Source organism: Dysidea avara, chromosome 9 (assembly GCF_963678975.1).
Source record: "Dysidea avara chromosome 9, odDysAvar1.4, whole genome shotgun sequence".
NCBI lineage: Eukaryota > Metazoa > Porifera > Demospongiae > Dictyoceratida > Dysideidae > Dysidea > Dysidea avara.
Genome location: NC_089280.1, coordinates 2290180 through 2317926, shown reverse-complemented (window position 1 = coordinate 2317926; position 27747 = coordinate 2290180). Strand labels below are relative to the sequence as shown.

General features: G+C 37.4%; 1 protein-coding gene and 1 long non-coding RNA gene across 4 annotated transcripts; one reads left to right on the top strand and one right to left on the bottom strand.

The window, feature by feature from the left end:
• The first annotated feature begins 3855 nt into the window (after positions 1–3855).
• On the top strand, positions 3856–24667 carry LOC136267316 (probable serine/threonine-protein kinase DDB_G0271402). Its single transcript, XM_066062409.1, has 4 exons — positions 3856–4165; positions 4215–4924; positions 11796–12062; positions 23672–24667. Exons 1-4 carry the CDS (start codon positions 3916–3918, stop codon positions 24599–24601), a joined length of 2157 nt encoding a protein of 718 aa, XP_065918481.1. The 5' UTR covers positions 3856–3915; the 3' UTR covers positions 24602–24667.
• On the bottom strand, positions 5333–27540 carry LOC136267321 (uncharacterized). 3 transcript variants are annotated; one of them, XR_010706635.1, is made up of 5 exons: positions 27367–27540; positions 25438–25524; positions 23241–23312; positions 18501–18584; positions 5333–7606 (listed from the first exon to the last, which is right to left on the bottom strand). It is a non-coding gene; the product is annotated as an uncharacterized lncRNA (long non-coding RNA). The 3 variants fall into 3 exon arrangements; XR_010706636.1 differs by having other exon boundaries at positions 18501–18578; XR_010706637.1 differs by lacking the exon at positions 18501–18584.
• Positions 27541–27747: the final 207 nt, after the last annotated feature.

The window sequence follows — 27747 nt, the reverse complement described above, 5'->3', positions numbered from 1 at the left end:
AAAGCAAATTTTGATTCTATTATGGAAAACATTCAACAATTTTCTGACTCTCTCCTCGCAAATTATAGATCTGAGCAACCTGTAAGCATCCTATGGAACAATTTTAAATCTTTGTGTGATGATTGCCTCAATTTTATACCTCCTAAGTCAATTTCACAAATAACAGCCGCCCCTGGATATCCACTTTTATAAGGCATCTTTCAAGATGAAAGCAACGATGCTACAACAGAGCAATACTCTCGCATCACCCAGAGGATTAGCAAGTTAGCAACTGTACTATCATCTATCAACTTAAAAAGGAATGTCAAAAAGAATGTAAAAAGGCTTATTACATCAACAGTTTTCTTGATAGTGGAAACGGACAGGTAACAAAAAGGCTTTGGTCATAAAAAGAAAGATCAATGCAGCATACCTCCAATTAACACTAATAATAAGACCTAACAGACAGCCACCAAAAATTCGATGCTTTTAATGATTATTTTACATCAATTTTTACTTAAGAAGACTTGTCGTCGCTGCCTAAAATGAATGACTCACCTTTTCCTGAAATACCCCATATATCAATTTCAGTAAATGGAGTTGCTAACCTTTTACACAATCTAAATCCCCATAAAGCCACTGGACGAGACAGAATCCCCGCATATTTCTTAAAGGAGCTCTCACATGAGACTGCACCAAAATCCTCTTTACAACAGGGTGTACTACCTGTAGAATGGAAATTCGCAAACATCGTTACAATATTTAGGAAAGGTGACTGCACTAAAACATGTAGCTACGGACCAGTTTCTTAACATCTATCTGTAGCAAAATTTTAGAACATGTTGTGTATACCTGTATCTTTTCTCACCTTAAAGAACATAACGTCCTAAGAGAAGAACAACATGGTTTTCAAGTTGGAAAGTCATGTGAAACTCAACTAATCATGACTATAGGTGATTTCGTTTACTGTTTAAATGATAATAGCCAGATTGATTGTATTTTCTTTGATTTTTCCAAAGCTTTTGACAGGGTACCACATAATAGACTCTGCAACAAACTGTCTTGCTATGGAATTAGAGGCCCGCTTTTGCTATGGATAAAGCATTATCTTTCTAACAGACAACAAAAAGTAATCATAGATGGAACTAGCAGTTATTCTTCAAATGTGACACCAGGTGTACCCCAAGGAACTGTACTAGCTCCCCTTCTTTTTCTATGTTTTGTAAATGATATACCCCTAAATGTTACCCCAAAGATTAGATTATATGCTGATGACATTTTACTGTACCGCAGAATAATCTCTCATGAAGACTGTACCCTCTTGCAAAATGACATAAACAATCTCATAAAATGGTCCAAAGATTGGCAACTTCTTTTTAACTTTGACAACTGTGAATTTTTATGATAAAAAATAAACTCTCCCCTACAGTCACCACCTACAATATGGAATCAAAGATTATAAAACAAATATTGTCGGTAAAATATTTAGGGATAACTATAAATGAAAAATTGTAGTGGGCAGAGCATATTTCAAATAATACTAAAAAGGCAAGCAATACACTGGGATTTTTACACAGAAATTAAAATTACCTCCCTCCCCATATCAAAAGCTCATGTTATAAATCTTTAGTGGTACCAGTTATAGAATATGGATGCACAGTATGGGATCCGTATACTCATAAAGACATCAACAAGATTGAAAAAGTTCAAAGACGTGCAGCTAGATTTGATAAAAATGAATATTCATGGAATACAAGTGCATGTAACTGGTCTTATAAATGATTTAAAATGGCAGAGTTTACAGTCAAGAAGATCCACCCTAAAAGTGACGATCATGTACAAAATAACTCATAATTTAGTATCTATTCCCAGCCATTACCTCGTCCCAAGTAACTCTAACACACGACAGCACAATTTCACATATCAACTACCCTACTCCAGAATAAACAGCCATCTGTACTCATTTTTCCACCAGCAATTCGACTTTGGAACAGCTTAGATCATGAATTAGTTAATAAATCTTCTTTACAACAGTTTAAGACTGCACTACATAATCATGCACTGTAATTGTATTTTAAGTAATCACACACCACACTTTTGTATTTTTGCACTCACTATGCACTGCATCATTGTAATTTGTGTAGTGCACTCACACTCTTTAGGGGTTTTGCACACTATTTAATAATAATAATAATAATACTGCTTACAGATGTGTTGTCCACCCAGTGCTGATACTTCTAAAAACATCAATGCTTTAGAATTGATATCAATATACAGCGAAGAGCTGCTCGGTCAACAGCAAGTGGATTCCTTCATCATATTGTTGGAAGACTAGCGTGCGATATCCAATATTTATTTTTATTTATTTCTATTTTAACTGCTTTTTAATGCAAGGCCTGCATTAAAGGTCTGTGGGCAACTGGTGCCCATAGCCAGAAAAAGTATACGTACAACTTACAATTGAGTGTATAAAATTACAATCAAATTTTAAGTTATCTGGCTAAAGTTATTACATACATTTCACATTTGATATATATCTTATAATTATAAAACTTACATATGTATTTAGTAATAAATTACTTATATATAAGTACTTATTTTAAAAGAGAGCAAGAAAAAAAATTAATTGCTGCTGAAGTTTGGTGGGCGGGAAGACTTGGAGCAGGTACTACAAGGGCAAACAAAGTGCAGACTGTGAGGATTGTCAGAGTCAACATTGTTTGTAAAATGCTGTCAGAAGCACTGCTTGAAGGTTCTTAGTTTACTAATTTGTTAAGCTGCTTTACTGTAGTTGTGCCCAGTTATACTGATAGTAAAATGTCAGTAACTTTAAGTATATGGAACATAATTGTTTTACTAAGTTTTAAACTCTCAGTAAAACATCAGTGAATGCAGGTTTACTGAAAAGCTACTAAAATTCCAACCAATTAACTGTTCCATATACTGGGGATATACCACTCTAGTAAATTAAGAAACTTCAAGCAGTGAAGATCTTGAGTAACTGTGATTTAATGGTGGAAAAAGGTTGATTTAAGTCAAGTACTGGTAGACTGTTGTAGGTTCTTGGTAATCTGTTGAAGTAGAAGTTACTTTGTTTGTTGGATGATGTAAAATTGTGTTGAAGCTTGTTGCTGGTGGAGGATCTGGTAGGATTGCGGCAAAAGTTGACATATAGTTACTGATATTGAAATGATTAGATGGATGCTGGATTGATTTTATGAAGAAGAGTATGTCATAAAGATCATAGGTGTACTTCAGTGGTAGCATGTTAAGTTTGATAAGACATGTTTTGTAATCGGTTACATAGTCATTTAGAATAAATTTGGTTGCCAGGTGTTGGATTCTTTCTGAAGTAGAGATGTTGCAAATAAGGTAGGGGTGCCATAAAGGAGAGCAGTAAAGTAGTTGTGATCTAACTAATGCTAAATACAAAGTTTTCTTGGTTGGAATGTCAACTGATCATGAGTGGCTGAAGGTACGTCTCAGTAGTCCAAGGGTTCTGTAGGCTTTAGTTGATAGCTATATGGTTATAATGATTTTCCAAGAAAAATCAGTTGATAAAATGACACCGAGGTCACGGTGAGTACTACTAGTTATGATTATAAAATAGGATGTGGGGAATTTTGTATTAAATGATAGATGTATAAACTTGCTGGTGTTAAAATATTGGTTCCAATCTCTAGACCAGTTTGCCATTGAATCAAAGTCTTGTTGAAGTTGTATGGAGTCTAGATGTTCAAGAATTTGTTTATAGCATTCCATCACGTGTGCTGCGCGTAATTTGTGTATAACACTAATAGTTTGTACAACGCCAGCCACGCCTAGCCTCGCGTAGCCAGACCACTATTTTCTTCGGGGTGGCGCTTATCGATTAGAGATTATAAGCGCTCCCTCGAAAAAACTAAGCCACGCCTTCTTTGATTTGTAAGATTATTGATGGCTGCTAGAGATACCACTGACCTTATTCTCCATGGCGTGAATCCCACGGGAAAGGAAATTGGTCGCGGTGCTTATGGGAGAGTGTTTGAGGTCGACTATCAAGGAACACTGTGCGCCGCTAAGGAGGTACACGCGTTATTATTACAATATTCACAAGGTGAAGAGTTTCGTAAGATCACAACCGACTTTCTTAACGAGTGTCAAATTTGGAGTACCATTCGCCACCCGTGTATCGTTCAGTTTCTAGGTATGATATTGTACGTGTCACATGACCTCGCTATAGCTGTTCACCATAGGGGTGTACTATCCGGCACGTGACCAGTACAGATTACCTGTTATGGTAATGGAGAAGATGCAACATAGCCTGAGGGGTCTGATGGAGAACTACAACAATATACCACTGAATGTCAAACTATCCATATTGGATGAAGTGTGCCTTGGTCTAAGGTACCTCCATAGTAGGAATCCACCAATCGTACACCGTGACCTCACCCCAAATAACATATTACTGGGAGGCCGTCTTGAAGCCAAGATCACTGACCTGGGTGTTGCTAAAGTGGTGCAGACTGACAGTAAAAGAACAATGACTAAAATCCCAGGAACACCAGATTTCATGCCACCGGAGGCACTAACCAGAAGGCCGATCTATGGTCCACCATTAGATGTCTTCTCTTACGGAGGAGTGGCTCTTAATGTTATTACCCAGCAGTGGCCTGAACCTACTGAGAAGTTACAGCTTAGTAATACTGATCAATGGGAAGTGGTATCAGAGGCAATGAGACGTCAGAAGTACCTCAACATGTTTACTGGAGGGGCTGCAGTCTTAGTGCCACTAGTGACATCATGTTTAGATGATATCCCCAAGAGACGTCCTTCGGTGTTAGATATCTCCATGGAAATCAAGAGGATCAAAGATGTGTGTAGTCATCAGACTGGTCGTGATGGGATGAGTCCCATAGTATGGTGGGCTGAGGTATCTGGTCAGTCATCATCTCAGCAACAACAGGTTTGTGAAAGTTGTTATGAGTTAGTAGAATGAGAGCTAATAAGGTTTCTACACTATTATACAGTACACTGTATAATTGTTATGGTTTGTGGAGGTTTTGGTTTTTCTGGCCAAAATCACCCAGAACCAGCTTCACAATACCATTCTGGCACCTTGGCAGCATTGGTTAGGTATAACCAAGCCCAAAAGTGCCTTTGGTACAACCTTAAATGCTTCCATAGATTGCTACAATTTATTTATACAAATTTTATTCTATGGAATTTTCTACTGACTGACTAACTGCCTGCCTGCCTGCCGCCTTCAGACAAGCATAACTCAATAATGGCAAGGCTAAAGGCTTGATTTTTGGAGAGTATGCACCTAGGCGCTTAAACATTTTATGGAGATCATTTACTATTCATGAATAAAACAGAGGTATCGTATTTCATGGTGTGGTTCTCTGGTAGTACATTTTACAGGTGTACAGATCACGCAGGTGTCCTCATTTTCAAGTACATGCATTTTATAAGGTAGAGACTAATAGATCTAGAGATGGGTAGCCGGCAGCACTGCAATACAGAGGTTAGCAGTGGTTAGGATTACTTGGGAAGTCCTGTTCTAACCATCTTCTTTGTTTTGTTAGGATATTTGTCTTGAACTTTTTAGTCTAGGTTTCATCATATGTCAACAAGAAAGCTGCATCAATGCAGGAATTTCCCTCCCATTGTATTCCCAGATAGTACAAAAGCATCAGAATAGAGGTGTGACCATGAGGCCAAAAAATCCTAATTTGATGAAGCCAATACTAAAACTGCAATGTTGAAGTAATCTGTTTAATGATCACTCAATTACATCTCTGAATGTTCAACAACTGTTTCAGAAAAATCAGTCTTGGGCATTTTAATTCATGAACTATAGTGGTAGTAGATAATTTTTACCACACAAAGCAAAGCAAAACAAAGAGCCTACATCAGGCATACCAAACACAGCTATTACTGCCAGCACTGGGATGCCTGTGCTTTCAAATCCTCCACGGGTAGGAATAGTAACCAGCAGGACTGTCCAGGTCTCATGAAGAGAGGTCACACAACTCAAAGTTCCACAATGACTCCAATCCTGCTAAACGAGATGAGGAGTTGGGCATTTGCTTCCCCAGGTACATAGCTGGATGGGTTGCTTTCCCAGTTGATTTGACTAGGTCCACAATGTACAGTTGGGTAGACTGGAGCAATTTGAGTAAAGTTTCTTGCTCAAGGAACAACAACACCAAATTGACATAACCGGGTATTGAACCTAGATCTTTGCAATTATCAGGCTGATGCTATAGCCACTTGGCTATGCTGCATACCGTATTTACCCGATTTGTGCCACACTCTTGAATAGTGCCATACTGTGGTACCATTCAAAGGTTTTTATCCTTGTTTCTGAAAATAATTTGTAATAGTACAACACCCTCCAATAGTATTAATCTCCATCTCAATTTAAGGAAGGCATTGTCGTGGTTAAACTTAAACGGCTGGTCACATCATTGAAATTCCGGATATTAGTTAGTATATTGACCACGTAGCACGAGACGTGACATGGTTGTGCTACAAGGACTTGAGTGAAAGAAAGGTCTTGTATAGAAGAAGTAAGTAGCAGCGTGTTGTGATTGTTTAATAAAACTGTAATGTAGAATAGCTATAGTAGTGGCAGGTTTAAACTAATAAGTAGTGCACACTTGAATAATACCGCAGTGTGGCACTATTCGAAGAACTTTATCCTTATTTTGGCAAAAAATAATAGTACTCCTGGGGCACAAATTGAGTAAATACGGTACACATTTGTTAGTCTTATTATTGTTACAGCTTTATTTAACACACTTATGGACAGACACACACACTACAGACATGACACACACCACACACTACACTACACACACACCACACTACACACACCACACTACACACACCACACTACACGCACACAAACATGGACACACACTACACACACACCACACACTACACTACACACACACCACTACACACACCACACTACACGCACACCACACCACACACATACACTACACACATGGGCACATACTGTACATTACACACACAGACACAATACATACACACACACGGACACAATACACACACTCACACATGGACACACACTACACACTCATAGACACAGACACTACATACACAAACACACACACTCACACATGGACACACACTACACACTCATAGACACAGACACTACATACACACGGACATACACACACTACACACACACATGGACACACACAGACAGACAGACACACACTGCACATACACAGACACACATGCAAACACACACATGGACACACACACTATACACACACACGCAAACACACACAGAGGCAGACAGACACACACTACACACGCACACTAGGTACTATACACACACACACTACACACAATAATTAGTACACCCTTCATGTCATTTTATAGACTTGATCACTAAGGTGTGCACTTTGTAATTCAATTTCCACAATGAAAGTCATAACAATACAATTATGGAGAGAACATTTTCTTCTGACAACAGTAGTCAATATCCAAGTCTTGATTAAACATCTCCATTAAGTGCACACCACAGATACACTTCAGTCAAGATGATGATGAACTAACATTACATCATCTCCTTACTCACACTCTTCTGCTTGTTGACACAACCACAACCCTACACAACATCAAATATAATACACAATAATTATCCACTAAATACAATGATGTGTTCATTAATAATTGCACATGAAACACAACATGCAGTTTGTGTGGTATTTGTATAGTACCAGTTTATTGTATACTATACCAACACATACACTTGTGTCAAATATAGTTAAAATTAAGAGCCACAATAATAGCTGTTTGGTGTACAACTGGTGGAGAGCTTGAAGCACCCAGACTGGGATTATGAATGTTGAAGTGCTGATCTTTAGTACATTGGTATGGCTGTAGTTCCAAACTTTTATTGCACTGTCACATCCATAATAATGTTATTATACTAAACTGTTCACTGGCTTTATAATATTATGTGTAATACGAGCATGAGAACTTTGCCTGATATGTATATCCTCCACTCTTGGGCCACATGTCATACATATCAGGCAAAGCCCCAATACCTTAGTAGTTAACACCTCCCAGGATGATAGCCTCCATGGAATGATCATAGCTCAAGGGTGACTTGTAATGTAGCTCAACTCTCTACGGGGTGACTTGTAACATAGCTCAACTCTCTACAGGTGACTTGTAATGTAGCTGAACTCTCTACAGGGTGACTTGTAATGTAGCTCAACTCTCTACGGGGTGACTTGTAACATAGCTCAACTCTCTACAGGGTGACTTGTAATGTAGCTCAACTCTCTACAGGGTGGCTTGTAATATAGCTCAACTTTTTACAGAGTAACTTGTAATGTAGCTCAACTCTCTACAGGGTGAATTGTAATGAAAGGTGACTTGTTACCAGTGTTGGGCAAGTTACTTTGTAAAAGTAACTAGTTACATATTACATATTACTTGCAACAGAACTATTTAGTTACAGTTACATATTACCCATAAAATAAAGTAACTGTAATAATATTACATATTATATTACTTTGTGTCCACAGCCTTAAGCTGTCACATGTGAAACTACCACCTTATCACGTGACATGATGGCGTTGTTGGACAATGTACAAATCTTGGTTATAAGTAAGAAGCTAGTGAATAAGCTTCATTCAATAGGCCTCGTTACTCCATTGTGGTTAGGCGTTACTCAGAGGATTACTAACGAGATTAGTAACTTCGTTACTTTTAGTAATAATATTACGTCATATTAGACTCGTTACAGTAATTATATTACTTAGGTAACGCATTACGTTTGTAAGTAAAGTATGTTGCGTTATATTACCTATTGTTATAGCGTATTTCGTTATATTACTTTGTTACCACAAAAGTAATAATATTACGTAATGCGTTACTCCCAACACTGCTTGTTACACAGCTAAACTCTTGAGCTGAAATCTCTACTAAATAGTGTTGCGAACCAGTATGGAAAAACTGGTTATTAACTGGTATTGTCTAGGTCAAGCCAATTATTGGCTAAGAAGCCTCTAAACTGGTTTTGCCCACCCACTTGGTAAACCATAAATTACCCCTGCTGATAAGTGTTAACACCATAACATAACCTCAAAGAATGCATGTGATGGTAATAACTGTGATTGTAAGGAAGGATGTGTCATCTTCCAATAACCAGTTTTAGTAAACTCTGCAGGTTCACAGCACTGCTAATAAATGACTTGTACTACAGACAAGTATAAGAGAAATTAGGAATTTTAAATTAGAGTAGGGACTGTGTATAGTGCTGCAATAAAAATACTGAAACAAGCTGGATCACAGTAGTACGTAATGTCCAATACTGTAAAACAATAAGAAGTGAATATCCCTACTGTGCTACACTCAATGCACAGTAGAGATATTCACTTCTTATTGTTTTACAGCATTTGGACATTACATACTACTCTGATCCAGCTTGTTTCAGTCCTTTTTATTGCAGCACTATACACTGTCCCTACTCTAATTTAAAATTCCTAATTTTCTTGTACTTGTTTGTGAAGTTTTTTTGCTAGCTCATGACTACTAAACAGCCTGCTTTTCACAAAACCAGTCACAATATTTTTAAAAGAGTTAATAACAGCACTATTATATTATGACTCATACAATAACAACTGAGCAGTTGGCGTGGCTCTACATAAGCCTGCAGACAATAAAGGATGTGGATTCGTGCATACCTACAGACTGATGAATGGGTGTGGCTACCATATGTCTACAGACAGTAATTTACATAAGTGGGCATGGCTCATAAAAGAAGCAGGGCTACACTATGACATGTAGTAACACGTCCACATTTAATTTAGCATGTGGGATCAGACTGGAATAATCTGTAAAGCTGGATCTGGATGACCCAACTCAGTTTAACATTGTTACTAAATAAACTATATTTATTGACTTACACATTGGTATAGTTTGCAGCGAGTTGCTCTCACTAATTAATATCAACAGCAAGTCACATACGCATGTATTCAAATAGTTTGGTGCAACCAGCAACCACGTGTAATCGAATAGTTTGATGCAATATACACTGGTAGATGGAAGCTGTACCATAGTCTATTAACACTCAGCGGTAGAACCTTGACTGATGGTCATGGTAAAGAAGGATAAAAGGTAAGACAATAGTGCAAGCATTGTATGTTTATCAGTACACCAAAGGTTTATTTTAAGCGAGCTAGAAATGTTTCTGCAAAAGAATTAGGGCAGTAGCTATAACCAGTTTTCCGCTACGCTTGACTGAAGGCGTCAGGCAGGCAGGCAGTAGAAACTTCCGTTGAATATATATATATTTTTAAATTCTGTAGGAACTTGACGGAAACGTTTCGGGTCGATCTGAAGACACTTTTGGGCTTGGTTTTACCCAACTGATACTGTCATGTCATTGTGAGGAAAACTCGCGGCAGGTTTTTGGGTTATATCACGGATTGCTCCTACACCTTCAATGTCCCTACTATACAGGTCTATCATACTTGTATGATAAACTCTCTACAGGGTGACTTGATGTAGCTGAACTCTCTATTGAGTGACTTGTAATGTACCCCTACAGGGCAACTCGTAACAGCTGAATTCTGTACAGAGAGACTTGTCACATAGCTGCACTCTCTACTGGATGGTTAATCTACTCACATTACAATTTTCAGCTTATAGTCCAGCCATTTTATGAAATAAAAGGGGTCAACCTTAAACTAATTACAACACAAATGGTTTCAACAGTTTCTAGCGCAGAAAAATATGCTCTATAACATATCAAAAGTCCCGGAAAATCCCATAAGGGGAAAGTTACCTTTTGCATGACCTTTTTAGCCATTTTTAGCAAAAACTTATGATTTGTCCTTCTATTTCAGCTGTACATTATCCAAAGTGCATGGGCGGAACTAAATAATGTCAGTTTTGTTCAGTAAAATGAATATAACGTTAGAACAAATTAAGCTATGGATACCAAACAAGTATCATCTTGTTCCTTATAGTGAGACCAATCATTTGATACCAAATGTAAATAGTTTGGATAATTTATAGCTGAAATAGAAGGACGAATTGTAATTTTTTTTTGCTAAAAATGGCTAAAAAGGTCATGCAAAAGGTCACTTTCCCCTTATGGGATTTTCCGGGACTTTTGATATGTTATAGAGCACATTTTTCTATGCTGGAAACTGTTGAAACCATTTGTGTTGTAATTAGTTTAAGGTCAAACCATAAAATGACTGGACTATTAGCAGTGTGTCTGGTAGGAGTAACAAATGTTGTTTTCATTCATTTATGAAACTAGATTGTGTCTGTTACTACTGGTTGGCTATTACATAACCTCATGACCATTCTTCCTAACTACAAAAGTTTTGCACTATATTAGTTACTTCATGTACTGGCTGATTTTCAAGTAATTTCATCAAGCTGTTTACCCTGTAGGCACAACAAATCACTTTTGTGTTTTTGAAAAACACTGGTAAGATTGTAAATGCGTTCTTACTGCCTCCAAAATGAAGTACAGCAACTAAAGTACGTGTGAGTTACTCAGATTCTCTAGAGTGTGTGAATGAAAAAGATTAAGAAGAAAATAATACAAACTTTGAAGGCGTGTATCTTAATGATGGCTAAGCAGATATGACTCAAATTTGAAATTGGATGAGGTACCCTACCCAAAGAACTTCTAATCAAAAATGAGTCCCATTCTGGGTCCACCATTTCTATATTGTATTAGGCACAACTATGAAATTTTAAGACACTACATCTTATCTGATGTGTACTATCAACAGGAGAATCATTTGTACATTGTTACTGTACAGGTGACTTCACTGACCACCCAACTGGAGGAGATGACAATAAGTAATGAGGAGTTGAGGGGAGAGAATGGTGTTCTCAAGACAGAAATTGATGGCCTCAAGGTGGAGAATAATGGCCTCAAGGTGGAGGTTGGTGGCCTCATGGCAGAGGTTGATGGCCTAAAGGTGGAGAATAATGGCCTCAGAGCAAACAACAATGGCCTTAAGGCACAGAATAATGGCTACAAAGAGGAGAATGCACAACTGAGGGCAGAGAATCAACATTTGAAGGTCAGTAGACACAGGTTAATGATATAAGGAATGTTGTTGTTTTTTAAACACAGTATAAACCATTACATGAAGCTACTGCTATACCATTGTTCTTATAACAATAACAATAGAACTGGTACCTGGCCCCCTTTACTACATGTACTGTAATACACAAATCATAAAATACATCATAGTATATGACATGTATTTCCAGTCTACTACTATAACAGGGTTGAAACTGGGTGACGAGCTGGATGACCCACCGACCAAGACAGCTATCCAAGTCAGATCCAGTGATGTAACTTGTTTTAACTAAGCCCAACAAACCTTTTTTTAGTGCGATCTAAAATGCTTCCAAAAATTTTGCTACAAAATTTATTTAGTCAAATTTTCTGCTGACCAACTGACTGACTTGCCTGACTGATTGATTCCTTCAGACAAGTGTAACTTGATAACGGCTAAGGCCACAAACTGGCCTGATGCAAGACTAGACTATGTCAATACAACTACAATCAGTTAGTGGGTGAAGTCCCCATCTAGCCAGACTATCAAAATGAGCAGAGGTGTTAAGCAAGCACACCTCAACATTATATAACACACTTCAAATATGTCACCCTTGATAGAGTTGTTATCCAATGTTACAGTACACTGGTGTGTGTGTGTGTGTGTTTCACTACTTTATGTGTTGTCATCAATAAAAAGGTAAGTGTAGAATTGTTGTACAAGGTAGTAGCTTAGAGCATTGACCAAGTTGTTGACTAAATAGTTCAAGAGTTGTATAGGTACAAAATTAAGGTGTGTTATTTTACAAACCTTTTGTATGTTAGACTACAATACAGGTCAGGGACATATGTCTGGGATTCCACAAATCCCTCTAAAAATTTTAGTAACTTGTGAGCAGCACCAGACTTTCCCACAGTACAGTTTGACAGCACAAATATATAGAATAAATGGGAACAGCAGGGAAAGGCAGTGTAATAGAAACTTACATGTATGTAGCTAACAGTCATTTCTCAAAAGTGGAGTAAGGGAGAAGAGTCTTTATAAAGATCAAGATACTCTAATAGAGCAGTCAAATCTACATTCATTCATACAATGTTATGCTGACATATGAATCAGCGTTGAAACCGGGTCGGGTCATCCGGGTCACATTTTCTCCGGGTCACATTTTCTCCGGGTCATCCGGGTCTAACCCGGTTTACAATTTATCCGGGTCTGACCTGGATTGGATCACGTGAGAAACGAAATTGTTCGTTTGACGACGTGGAAACTTATAAACGCTATCGCGTAGCTCTTTCGTGAGCCACGCCCACTTATCGCATTACCAACATACGCTCAGCCACGCCCATTTGTTAGTAAGTGTAGTATGTAGCACGAAACTGCGGGTATCTATGGTGAGGGGTAGCTATTGTCAGTAGGTGAAGACCTTTTTTTTTATTTCTTTTTTTTTTGGTCTTCAACCTACAGCTAGGCTGAAGTTGCAATATTTACTCAACATGAATGGAACGCTCAAAATGCAGACTCGTTTGCTCGCTCGAGACTAGCTGAAACATGTCTCGGCTTTAATTAATCCGGGTCACATCCGGATTGCTATCCGGGTCAGTGGGTCATCCGGGTCAGCAGTAGTGACCCGGTTTCAACGTTGATATGAATGTTACCAGATCTACAAGAATTCCCTATCCAGATAGCCAAAGGAATGGCTGACCAAAGTTTCAGCTCTAGAAGCCATGAATTTTTGAAGCTACAACGCTACAAAGTGGCAACATCAGAAAAATTGATTTGTATAGTGACAATACGTAAAATAAACTTCAGGTACTTACATAAAAAACCGTAATAACTTTTGAATGCAGTCCTCTAGGGAGATGCAACTTACACCAACAGATCCTCCATTAACAAGCTAATCCATTGTTGGGTAAATTTTGTCTTCCAGGGCTTTCCTACTACCAGGAAAACATGAGAAAAAACCAATGTAAAGAAACTAATGCTCATATCTTCTCTCTCTTTGGAAGCACTGAATCAAAACAAAGATTATCGAACTCCTCTTGCTTTGACGATCTCAATGCTACCATAGTTTTTGCTGTTATCACTTTCCTTCATCATGAAACAAATGATCAGAAATTTACAAACCATCTTCTATTTTGTAAATATTTCACCCATTGTGTTTCTTGCTTTCTACCGTAAAATTAGGCTTGCACTAACATATGGGATTGTTGTGGATCTGGTCACTAATGTAATTACAATGGTGCTGAACAGATTAAGGGTAGCCGTACAAAGTTAATTGGACTACATGTTTGTGGTAATGCTTGAACACAGAAATCCATAGACCACAGCAAAGTGTCTCAGTGGACTAACAGGAGAGGGTAATTGGAAAGAGTGGAAATGGAAATGGTCAAATTATCATATAAATGTACCCTAGAGTAAAACCCTTCTATAGTGGCCACCTTTTTATAAAGACCACCTCCGTAAAAAGATCACTTTGTAATTAGATCTCAAAGATGGCTAAAGCATACTGACCTTACAAGACCACTTCATGGTCACCTTTTATAAAGACCACCCTCTTTACAAAGACCACCCCTCACATTGCAATAATACCTAGGTTCCAAACATTTACTTCTTGACTTACCAAAACAGCTAGGTCAGCTAAAAAATACTACACTCTTAAGGTCATCATCTCTTTATGAGACCTAATTATTTTGTTGATACAGTAGGTTGTAGTGTACTAGGGTGTCACTAAAAGGAGGAATGGGACATTAGGAAATGGGAAATGAGGAAATGGAGTATTTCTCTATAGTGTGTTTTCGTGGTATTCACAGCATTGCTAGCAAGTGAGGGCATCAAAAGCCGTCAGTGAAGGCACAAGCTGGACACAAAGCCAAGTGAATGGTCGAAACTTGAATGCATTATTCGACATTCTACACTACAGCAACTTTGCCAGGAGTGACAATGAGTAAGACTGATCGAAAGCAGCTCTTCGAGTTTTCTCACTGGTATTAGCCCGAGGCATGTGATCTCATGATTACTCTACCCAGTGTCACAACTTGGTTAAGTTCTCCTGTCACTGCATCAACAACAGCCTATTGTCATGGCATTCAAGCAACTACTGGACCAAACAAGAATTATTTTGCTTAGAAGTTTGGCACTAATCAGATTATGATTCATCAAGAATTATGAATTAAAGTAGTCACTAATGACATGTATGCATGGCCACATAATACTATGATGATTATGTACATCATATGACATAATATACGATCAGTGTAGTCTGGTAGTAGCTTGGGTAGAGTGATGGTGTCAATTAAGACACCAATGTACTACCAGTATAATTTATGTTCAGCTCCCTATGTTACTGGTGCTATCATGACTGGATAACTTATACTATTACACCTTGCAATGTTTGTAGTAACTATAGTACATAATGATAGAGTGTAAGAGATTCCTTCGGCATTCTACTACTTCACCGACCACTACATCTGATAGTAACAACATCATAAGTACAATATACCAGCAGTGACAGGATTAATTTTTGATTTAACCACATGGTAACTGGCACAGCCATTCCTCCTTACTGGAGTGAACACACGTACATTACAAAAACCAACAAAGGAATATGTATACAGTTACAACTACAAAGAAATACAAGACATGCACATAAGCTGATTACAGGAGAACTTGTGACACTGGGTAGAGTAATCACACTGTAGCTAGTATAATCACAGCAGGACCCTGGAGGTACACAAATCACATGACGGAAGAATGAGGCCAAGTTTGCACAATACTGTACTGGGAACACTTGAAGAGCTGCTTTCAATCAGTCTTGGTCACTCTAACTACTCCTAGCAAACAATGACTGGAACGCCAAACAATGGATTGAAATACTAAGTTTCGACCATGCACTTGGCTTTATGTTCAGCTTGCACTTTCACTGACGGCTTCTGACACCCTCACTTGCTAGCAATACCACTGATACGATGAAAATCCACTATAGAGAAATACTCCATTTCCTCATTTCCCGTTTCCTAATCCTCCTAATTTCCTATTCCTCCTTTTAGTGACACCCAGTGTACTAGCCACATTTCAATTGCATGGACTAAGAACTTGACACATTCTGGTACAAACTAAGTGATAATGGTAGATGACTTGAGTGAAGCGTGGACCAAAATATGGGAGATGACATTGTCCCTAGCCATGAAATACATGTTTGAAGTTTATCAAATATTACCATGTAATGAGATGGTCTTTATAAAAGGTGACCATGAAGTGGCCTTACCTATCTTTAGAACCTAATCACAATGTAGCATTTGTATAGAAGTGGTCTTTGTACAGAGGTAGTCTTTAAAGGTGACACAAAGTTACTGTAGGTTTTACCCTAGGATTATAAGAGCCTAGCTGTTTTGATAAAGTCATGGAATGATGGATCTTAGATATTATTTATTTATTTAAGAAACTCTAACACACAAATACAAAGCAATTACAGAATACTAAATCTAACTATACCATAATTCTTTAAAATCATTCAAAGATTGCTAGTTGACTGTTTTTTGAGAGATTGTTCCATATTCAAAAGGTAAGTATTAATCCTGGCATATGGTGTTCTAAAACATTGAGAGTGACCACTGGTATTACAATGTGAGAGGTGGTCTTTGTAAAGAAGTTGGTCTTTTAGTGGACCATGAAGTGGTCTTATATATTTGAGAACTAAGTGGTCTTAAAGAGGTGGTCACAAAACAAGGGTTTCACTCTAGGGTATGTTTCTATGATGATTGGCCATTTCCTTTTCCATTTCTGGTCTCCATTTCCACTGTTTCCAATTGCCTAACAGGACAAGCTGTCAGACCGCCCAGCTACTGTTGTTGATACAACTAACTAACGTTATTCATGCTTTACACTATTAGCTCTGGTTAATTCACTGGTGAACAGCTGCCCTAGCATGATTACTGTTATACGGAGCTTACCCTGACTAGCTACATGATCTCCATTCTCACTAAATAACTTCAAAATTATACACCACAGACCATCAAAATTTGGTATAGGCATTGGGTAAGCATTACTCTACAATAATAAGCTTGAAATTTGTCCAAGCTTATTATTGTAGAATGTCTAGCAGCTAAATCTTGATAGAAATTGAAGAATTTAGATATCATACAAATATTAAGGTTTGGACTTTTCTGACCAAAAGTATCACCCTAAAACCAGCTACCTCACAATACCTTGATCATGGTACTGTAGCATCATTGGTTAGGTATAACCAAGCCCAAAAGCACCTTCAGTATGATTTTTATTTACTGGAATTTTCAACTGACTGACTAACTAACTAACTGATGCCTTTGAATTCAGACAAGCATAACTCAATAACAGCTTGATGTTTTCACTGTTCCACATTGCTTCAGCTCAACTGGCATACCACAGTACATACAATGCATGCTTCATGGACTTATAGCCTGTTTACACTAGCTATCTAGTTCAAACTATCTTGAATCAGACAGAGCAATTTCCAAGTCAGTGTAAATGTGTACAGTATCGAACCGAACCATGTTGAACCACTCTGAAATGGACCTGCTAGGGATGTGGGTATGGTTTGATCTAGTTCACTCTATTCACCCAGTATAAACAGTTGCAAACCTGCAGTTCGATTTGGTTCTAATAAGCAGAATAAGGATATGGAGAACTATACAGTTAAAAAGGCGACTGTAATGATGAAATGAAGCAACAGCGAAGTATTTAGGGGACAATATGGAAGGACAACTTCAAGAACAACAAAAGGACTCTGAAACAAACAGGTACATGTGCAAATGAATAGTTAACCAACTCCACAAAATTGAGAGGTTGTCTTCAACACTGAAAACTTTATCATGCCTATTAACCTTACAATAACAGAGCACGCAAATCCTTTAACTCCATCAACAATCTCTACTTCAATGACAATTATTTTATTAAATGAAAATTATATTGTGGGTTTAAGGTTTTTTGGTGATTGGAGCGGGTTTGGCCTTCAAAGTATAAACGGCTAAAAAATCGATCTAGATCAAACTGAAGTGATCTCGTTCAGAGCGACCTGTAGTATAAACAGGCTGTTAGCTTGGTGTCCCATTTATCTTTGCTCACAGCACAAGGTTTCAATTCACAAAAGCATTGCAGGATGACTTATGTACATTTGACGGAATTATCCAAGTGTTCTGTTGCAACTGATTTGATTGCAGAGGTCTTTCTCCTATTGTAACACTGTGTAATGGGCTGGGCATAGCTGAACAGGTAGTAGTGTGATGGCCACTTCACTATTTCAGTAATTGATATTTGGAGTGCATGTCTAGGTGAAAACAATAATCTTGACACAATTCTTTCCATTCTACTGTGGTATGAGCGGGTTCACCAGTCATAAAACATTACAAAACAGTAAACTAACAAACGTAAGAAAAAATTAATCAATAATTTTAATATTTTTATTATCCCTTAAATGCTTACTTATTACTTGATTCATTTACGATCACACTAGCAGTCTATCACCTCCTCTTCCTCCTCAGTCTAAACAACGTGTTGTCCCTGTACCTCAGAATAAACAAACAAGGGTGAGTACAGCAGTATTGCTTCTGCTACTTAACTAGTATAAGGAAAATTAGAATTTTACAAGCTAGTAGGGGTCATTATATAGTAGCTACCTATTGGAAGCATTTAGGGTCATAGCAAGAGCTATAATAGTGGAGTCTTGGTCATATTGAAGATACTTTTGGGCTTGGTTACACCTAACCAATACTGCTAAGGCACCAGGATGGTATTGTGAAGCTGGTTTTTATGTGATATTTTTGGTCAGAAAAACCCCAACCTCCATGATCCCTAATATACAGTACTACCACACTGACCACACATAATACAAAACAACTACTACACATATCCTGTCAGTAAGGACATTATCATTCAACAATGACAAAACACTCTAATAGAACAGTCAGTACACTAAACTATATTATCCATACACACTGACCACACACAATAACAAAACAACTACTACGCATATCCTGTCAGTAAGGACATTATCATTTAACAATGACAAAACACTCTAATAGAACAGTCAGTACACTAAACTATATTATCCATACACACTGACCACACGTAATAACAAAACAACTACTACGCATATCCTGTCAGTAAGGACATTATCATTTAACAATGACAAAACACTCTAATAGAACAGTCAGTACACTAAACTATATTATCCATACACACTGACCACACACAATAACAAAACAACTACTACGCATATCCTGTCAGTAAGGACATTATCATTTAACAATGACAAAACACTCTAATAGAACAGTCAGTACACTAAACTATATTATCCATACACACTGACCACACACAATAACAAAACAACTACTACGCATATCCTGTCAGTAAGGACATTATCATTTAACAATGACAAAACACTCTAATAGAACAGTCAGTACACTAAACTATATTATCCATACACACTGACCACACACAATAACAAAACAACTACTACGTATATCCTGTCAGTAAGGACATTATTATTTAACAATGACAAAACACTCTAATAGAACAGTCAGTACACTAAACTATATTATCCATACACACTGACCACACACAATAACAAAACAACTATTACACATATCCTGTCAGTAAGGACATTATTATTCAACAATGACAAAACACTCTAATAGAACAGTCAGTACACTAAACTATATTATCCATACACACTGACCACACACAATAACAAAACAACTATTACACATATCCTGTCAGTAAGGACATTATTATTCAACAATGACAAAACACTCTAATAGAACAGTCAGTACACTAAACTATATTATCCATACACACTGACCACACACAATAACAAAACAACTATTACACATATCCTGTCAGTAAGGACATTATCATTCAACAATGACAAAACACTCTAATAGAACAGTCAGTACACTAAACTATATTATCCATACACACTGACCACACACAATAACAAAACAACTATTACACATATCCTGTCAGTAAGGACATTATTATTCAACAATGACAAAACACTCTAATAGAACAGTCAGTACACTAAACTATATTATCCATACACACTGACCACACACAATAACAAAACAACTATTACACATATCCTGTCAGTAAGGACATTATCATTCAACAATGACAAAACACTCTAATAGAACAGTCAGTACACTAAACTATATTATCCATACACACTGACCACACACAATAACAAAACAACTATTACACATATCCTGTCAGTAAGGACATTATTATTCAACAATGACAAAACACTCTAATAGAACAGTCAGTACACTAAACTATATTATCCATACACACTGACCACACACAATAACAAAACAACTATTACACATATCCTGTCAGTAAGGACATTATCATTCAACAATGACAAAACACTCTAATAGAACAGTCAGTACACTAAACTATATTATCCATACACACTGACCACACACAATAACAAAACAACTATTACACATATCCTGTCAGTAAGGACATTATTATTCAACAATGACAAAACACTCTAATAGAACAGTCAGTACACTAAACTATATTATCCATACACACTGACCACACACAATAACAAAACAACTATTACACATATCCTGTCAGTAAGGACATTATCATTCAACAATGACAAAACACTCTAATAGAACAGTCAGTACACTAAACTATATTATCCATACACACTGACCACACATAATAACAAAACAACTATTACACATATCCTGTCAGTAAGGACATTATTATTCAACAATGACAAAACACTCTAATAGAACAGTCAGTACACTAAACTATATTATCCATACACACTGACCACACACAATAACAAAACAACTATTACACATATCCTGTCAGTAAGGACATTATCATTCAACAATGACAAAACACTCTAATAGAACAGTCAGTACACTAAACTATATTATCCATACACACTGACCACACATAATAACAAAACAACTACTACACATATCCTGTCAGTAAGGACATTATTATTCAACAATGACAAAACACTCTAATAGAACAGTCAGTACACTAAACTATATTATCCATACACACTGACCACACATAATAACAAAACACTACTACACATATCCTGTCAGTAAGGACATTATCATTTAACAATGACAAAACACTCTAATAGAACAGTCAGTACACTAAACTATATTATCCATACACACTGACCACACATAATAACAAAACACTACTACACATATCCTGTCAGTAAGGACATTATCATTTAACAATGACAAAACACTCTAATAGAACAGTCAGTACACTAAACTATCTTTATTATCTATTTACACTGACCACACATAATAACAACACATATCCTGTCAGTAAAGACATTATCAATTAACAATGATAAAACACTCTAATAGAACAGTCAGTACATTGACTTGTACAACAAGCAATGAGGGTGTTCATATAACATCTTTGTGTGGACAAACAACACATTCCAACACTTTAAAGTAATACCAACTTAGTATGACTACACTACCTGTCTAACAATTTTCACACAAACTTTGCCGCAAAGTTACAAGACTTCTGTAGACATTTAAGTCAACACACCACCTTAGTGACCATAATTGGGAAGAGACAAGAGTGGCTGGAGATGATGTTATCAACTTGGTACAGCATTGAAACCCGGTCACTACAGCTGACCAGGATAACCCACTGACCCGGATGTGACCCGGATTAATTAAAGACGAAGCATGCGATAAGAGCTATGTTTTGGGCTTGAGACTACGTTTTGAGTGTTCGATTCATGTTGCGTAATCAAGTAGCTATGTGATAATTAAGCCGGTAAGTTAATCAGTCAGTGGGTTAAAAAATAATAAATAATAATCAGTCACTTGGTTCCATACAGTTACTGTGAGTTTACAGACAGCAATTGGGTGTGGCTTCGTGCATACCTAGTATTACAATTTCCTGATATATTAAAAGTGGGTGTGGCTCACAAAGGTACTTATCCTGCTGAAAGACTAGACTATGTACAACTAGTACAATACTCGATTAGTGGGCGTGGCTCCACGTAAGCTAGCAGACAGCATTTTTTTTTGCTACAGACTGCACTCAGTAATAAATTGGCATGGCTGAGCATATGTTGTAATGCGATAAGTGGGCATGGCTCACAAAAAAGCTGCGCGACTAGCGTTAATAAGTTTCCACGTCGTCAAACTAACAATTTCATTTCTCACGTGATCCAATCCGGGTCAGACCTGGATAATCTGTAAACCGTGTCTGACCTGGAGAAAATGTGACCCGCTTGACCTGACCCTGTTTCAACACTAACTTGGTATATCTAACAATGTTGTGTAAACATTAATTCTGTGTATTTAGTGTTATTGCAGTATATCTAGTGCTCCCAAAGGTATGTAGAGTAAGCAGTAGTGGACAATAAACAGTTTTATAGCAGTTAGTCCCTACGTCAGTCTATACCCATGACTGAATTAGGGATTAAATGTTCACTAGTATACTTCAGGTGTAGGTGACCTCCCTTGTGTCACTACTTCTTATTTCTATGATCCTTAATCAAACTTATAATTCCTAATATGTACTAACTTTTTGTAATGTTATTATGACTGATGAAGCCACACATACCACATTAGAAGAACCAATTTCACCATGATTATTGTGTTCATCTGAACACTCACCTAACTATCAATTACAGAAATAGCAAAGTGGCTGTTGTGCTTCATTTTCAGCTATGTTCAGCTAATGTACTACCCAGTATTACAATTGAAGCATACGACAAGATGGACCTCTACAACCAATCCAGTTACAGATTCCTGTTACAAACATATATACACAGGGAAGCCATAGTACAGCACTACCACACCTTGATACTATCAGCAAAGATAAATAATAGTTGTAAGATGTGTACTAGTGGTCTACCTGATATGTGTACCCTCAGCCCTCGGGCCCTGGGTAGACATATCAGACAGACCACTCCTGTCCATGTTACAACTATTAAATGAATTTTTATCCTCAAAACATTATACATTATGAATTAGACAGCTCTCTGTTAGATAGCCACTTTTTTTGGTATCAAAGTAGTTGGAAATTATCACTAACAAGTTATCATGGAGTATTGTATACTGTAAACCTCATGATATGTTAGGTGGTTTAGTGACATCATTACAAGTGAACTATCATATAGTCTTATACCACAAAACAGTATACTCAACTTACTATTGTTCTTTTCATCACTTTCAGTTCTTCCTTATCTGCTCCTTAGCCATTTTGAGCTAATCCAACAAACTCCTAGACAACAGTAACAAAATAAACTGATCATTTCCTACACATGTACAATGTGTACATATACAATACATTAGCTATAAACAGTGTCTTGATGGTGGGGTGAAGATGAGTGATGGAATACCCTACCATGTCCCTTATGTCTACAGGGTATATGACTACATGAACTGTTTATGGTAACATACACACAATATTATAATAACACTATTAGTAATAGTTCTTGTTATTAGTGTATGTATATAACATGTGTGAATCCCTAAATGTGTTTGGTGATCACCAGTTACTATAGTAACCATTCATCTAATGTGTTTGTTGTGTAAACAACATGTTAACATTGTTATTACTAATTTATTGTTTTTGTTTAGGAACAACTGGTCCAGTCCCCCACACCAGACCTGTTCAGTGGACCAGTGAACATCAAGTGGCAACATGGAGCCCCTACACCAGTGAAGGGTGAGGACCACACTGGTGTGTTATGTGATGGGAAGGTCTACATTGGAGGAGGGGATAATACTTTATACCCATCACACAGGATAGATGTGTACAATCATGTTAACAACTCATGGAGCCCTTCTCCTATCAACACTACTTATGGCTTCTTTGCCATGACCACCCTCAACAACCAGTTGATCACTGCTGGAGGGGAGGATAGAAGTTATAAGGTTACCAACAAGATATTCTCACTAGATGGTGATCACCTAAAGGAGTACACCAGGATGATTACACCAAGATATTGGGCCACAGCTGCTGGTTATCAAGGAACACTTATTATAACTGGAGGTAAAGATGACCAGCACAGGACATTAGCCACTACTGAACTGTTTGACAGTACCACTAGACAGTGGTACACTACCAGTGATCTACCACTACCACACTCCTGGCTACACTCAGTAATAGTTGATAACACCCTCTACCTGTTAGGAGGATGCAATCAAGATGGCATGTCCCCAGCAGTATTTACTGCTCCACTGGACACTCTGTCCAGCCACCAGTTGAAGTGGAGTTCACAACAAGATACTCCATGGTGCCGTTCAGCTCCTGTCAGCATACAAGGTAGACACCTACTAACAGTAGGTGGAGTGAAGAAGACAGGAAGTGATTATGTGTTCACTAGTGACATTAACATGTTCAACAAGGTCAGTCACAGCTGGGAAGCCATAGGACATATTCCATCAGCAAGAAGTGGACCAGCTGTAGTTAGTGTAGCTGATAACAAAATAGTTGTAGTAGGAGGGTTGGATGATAAGAGAAACTATACTAATACTGTATGGATTGGCTCATGTGAGCCACAGTAACTGTATACATTGTACATGTTATTATTGTACCATTTTATTAATAACAAGTTGATAGTAAACTAGTAATTGTATTTGGAATTATAAGTGATTGATATATATTTCTAATTAATATAGCAATAACACAAATCTCATAGACTGGGTCATTATATAACACAATTGTCAGACACTCACAACAGGATTGTTACCATAGTAGCTAGTGTTGCACCGATATGCATATTTTCATATTTACCAATACCAATTTTTCACTCATTCCTGTAACCGATATGCTGATATTTACCAATATTCTTCAATTCCATAGGTCAGGAGAGAAGGAGCAAAAATCATCTAAAGTTTGTGTGTGTATAACATTAATTGCAATAATTTAATTACTTACATGGGAGGCTGATTCTACAATGTTTGCTACCAGTGTGCCACTAACCCCTTTCATGGAAATGAAAGCCAAGTAGTTATAAAACACCAGTCAGCTTCTCAAACGGAGTTTTAGTGGGATTCTACAAATAGTGACTGGTTAATTGTGTGGGCAGCTGATAAATATACACAGCCTATTACAGCCTTACAGCCACACTATTCACAGATAAACAAGCCTAAATAGTTAGAAACAGGTTACCCAAATAAATGCCTACCGCTTACTTCTACATTCACTGCTTTCTTTTAATACTGTCATGTGTTTATTACTGTCGTTAAGAATTGGTTGTGGGTTTACGTTATTGGCAAATAATTTCCTCTTCGTGGCTGATACCGATACTTGCAAAATCATCTTATATCAGCTATTACCGATTATTCAACTGATTATCAGTGCAACACTAATAGTAACATGTTATTGTGAATACCCTCACCTCTCAAATATTCCTCAAAGAATCACATAGTAAGATGTTGTCTTCTTTCACTATCATCAACTCATCCTTGATTAATCAGCCAGTCACCTTGTATATATATATACTATTATTAATTGTGCCAGCTACAGTGGAACCCCTCTTAACGGACACCCCTGAATGCGGACAGCATCTTTATAACGGACAATTAATAAAGTCTCAAAATGCAACTTCCAATACCTGCGTGTATTAATGCCCCCTCAATAGTGGACACCTCTCTATTCCGCAAACCGGACACTGCACAATTCCCAGATATGGCAAGTACTACAGTACAACACCTTACTAATCATGGACACAAGTAACAAAGGTTCATTGCCAGTAACAACAATCAATCGAACACTACATCATTTAATGCAGAAAGCACTGTCTTTGTATTGCCTAATCTACAAAATGTTGAAGTCAGTTGCAAGAAACCATATGAATTTGTATACAAGTACTGCTGTTGATCATAATGTTCTTCTGAAAATAGTAGCTGGTGTACTTTAAGCTTGACTTTAAGAATAAACTGCACTACATGATAAACTACATAATCTGCAACATAGCCGACCATCTTGATAACTAATCAAATAGGAGTAATAAATTTTTGTGGTGCCTAATTGTCTGGATAGTGTAGTAGAGGCCACACACCATAGGTAACCCATGCTCAATAACATCACTTCTGTTGCTATTAAACTGCTCATATCTGGTTCACATGGTAACACGACTCATCTTGCTCCACCACTTGGTCTAGTCTCATGCATTAAAACTGGTTATTTTAAAATTTTCGAAAACCCCTTAAATAAGGACACCTCCATATAAAGGACAGATTTGATTTCCCCAATGGTGTCCGTCTAGAGGGGTTCTACTGTATTCCACCATAATTTTGACCATAATAGGCTAACAAAAACATGATGCATTATGTCAACATAATATGACTGTTTTCAATATACTTCATTACAATGCACACAGTGGACGTGCGACAACAAATGTGTACACATCCCCATTCGCCAAATTTTTTCCGCCAATTTTTCAACAGTTCATGGGTTATTCTGCCCAACAGTTTTTACAAAGTTTTGCATTATATTGTAATTCATAATTCATAAATTATTATGTGATTTGGAATTATGTTGCTATGCACTTCTAAGGGAAACATAACCAACAACCACACAGATATTTTCTCATTGTTTAGTGTGTCTATCGGGTTATCTTATAGAAAAAGCTGCCCTTCATTTTCATAAATATGGAACAAGCCCTTTCACCTCAAAGTAATTTGTTGTTCCTGATAACCTACAAGGCTATGTAGATATACGTTATCTTTAATTGTTTTACACTCATTGTGAAAGACATTCATACGTAAATTTTTGTGATGCTTGTGTAGGGGACCATACGCTAATTGTAAAAATTTCAACTTAATTTCAGCCAAAAGATAGCACCAAAATCTGTCTCAAAAGTCAATTTTTCAAAATTTCTTTATAGACTTACCAGCTCAGTAGCATTCATGCTTCCAGCATTGAATTTTCTATAAGTATTTACAAATTTTAGTCAAAACTGCTACCAAATTCAATCTCATAATGTTTTCAAAAATTTCATTAGGGAGCAGCCTAGGGCCTTTACGCTAATTCTGGTTTTTTATCAGTATCTTCCAGTGTTGAACTATCAACAAATTTCAGTCAAAATTGTCACAAAATTTCCTTGGGGGGGGGGGGGGGGGGGGGGGGGGCACACCCCCAGACCCCCTAGAAAGCTTATGCTCCACATTTCGTGGAGTGTGCTTTGCACACTGTGGAGTGACCTCTACCTGTGTGCCCCCCACTCCCCCCTTCTGGATCTGCCCCTTACACTAACCCAATACAAGTTTTGGTATCCCCATGACAACAATAACATACAAAAGAGAGTTATACCACAATATAGTACCTTTCAGATTTTGATTGTATGTGAGTGATTGATCCTGTATGAGTGGGTACAAATGGTGGTAGATGTCATGTCTTGACTCATCTTGACTATGTCAAATAGTGGTTCAAAGGTGGCTGATCATGATCAACAATGACAACAAAACTGGTATTGATCATCATAGACCCTGGCTGGTAGATGTCCATCATGATGACTGTGGTCTAGGATGATGTTGAGCCTTGAGCTAATAGTGCTATACACTAGGGAAATTCAGTAGAGAAAGGAAAATCTGACCAAAGCTCTACTTAGTTTATACTCAATAGTAACACTGTAGTCTATGCTTCAGCCGCTTACGTACTCGATCACGGGTAACCATATAAACGTCACACTGCGCCCAATCGAAAC

What these genes read in the sequence shown, in the direction of transcription:
- LOC136267316 (XM_066062409.1), top strand. Translation starts at nt 3,916, where the DNA reads ATGGCTGCTAGAGATACCACTGACCTTATTCTCCATGGCGTGAATCCC. An exon ending in GTGTATCGTTCAGTTTCTAG is followed by an intron (nt 4,166 to 4,214) that starts GTATGATATTGT and finishes TGTTCACCATAG; the next exon opens with GGGTGTACTATCCGGCACGT. An exon ending in CATCATCTCAGCAACAACAG is followed by an intron (nt 4,925 to 11,795) that starts GTTTGTGAAAGT and finishes GTTACTGTACAG; the next exon opens with GTGACTTCACTGACCACCCA.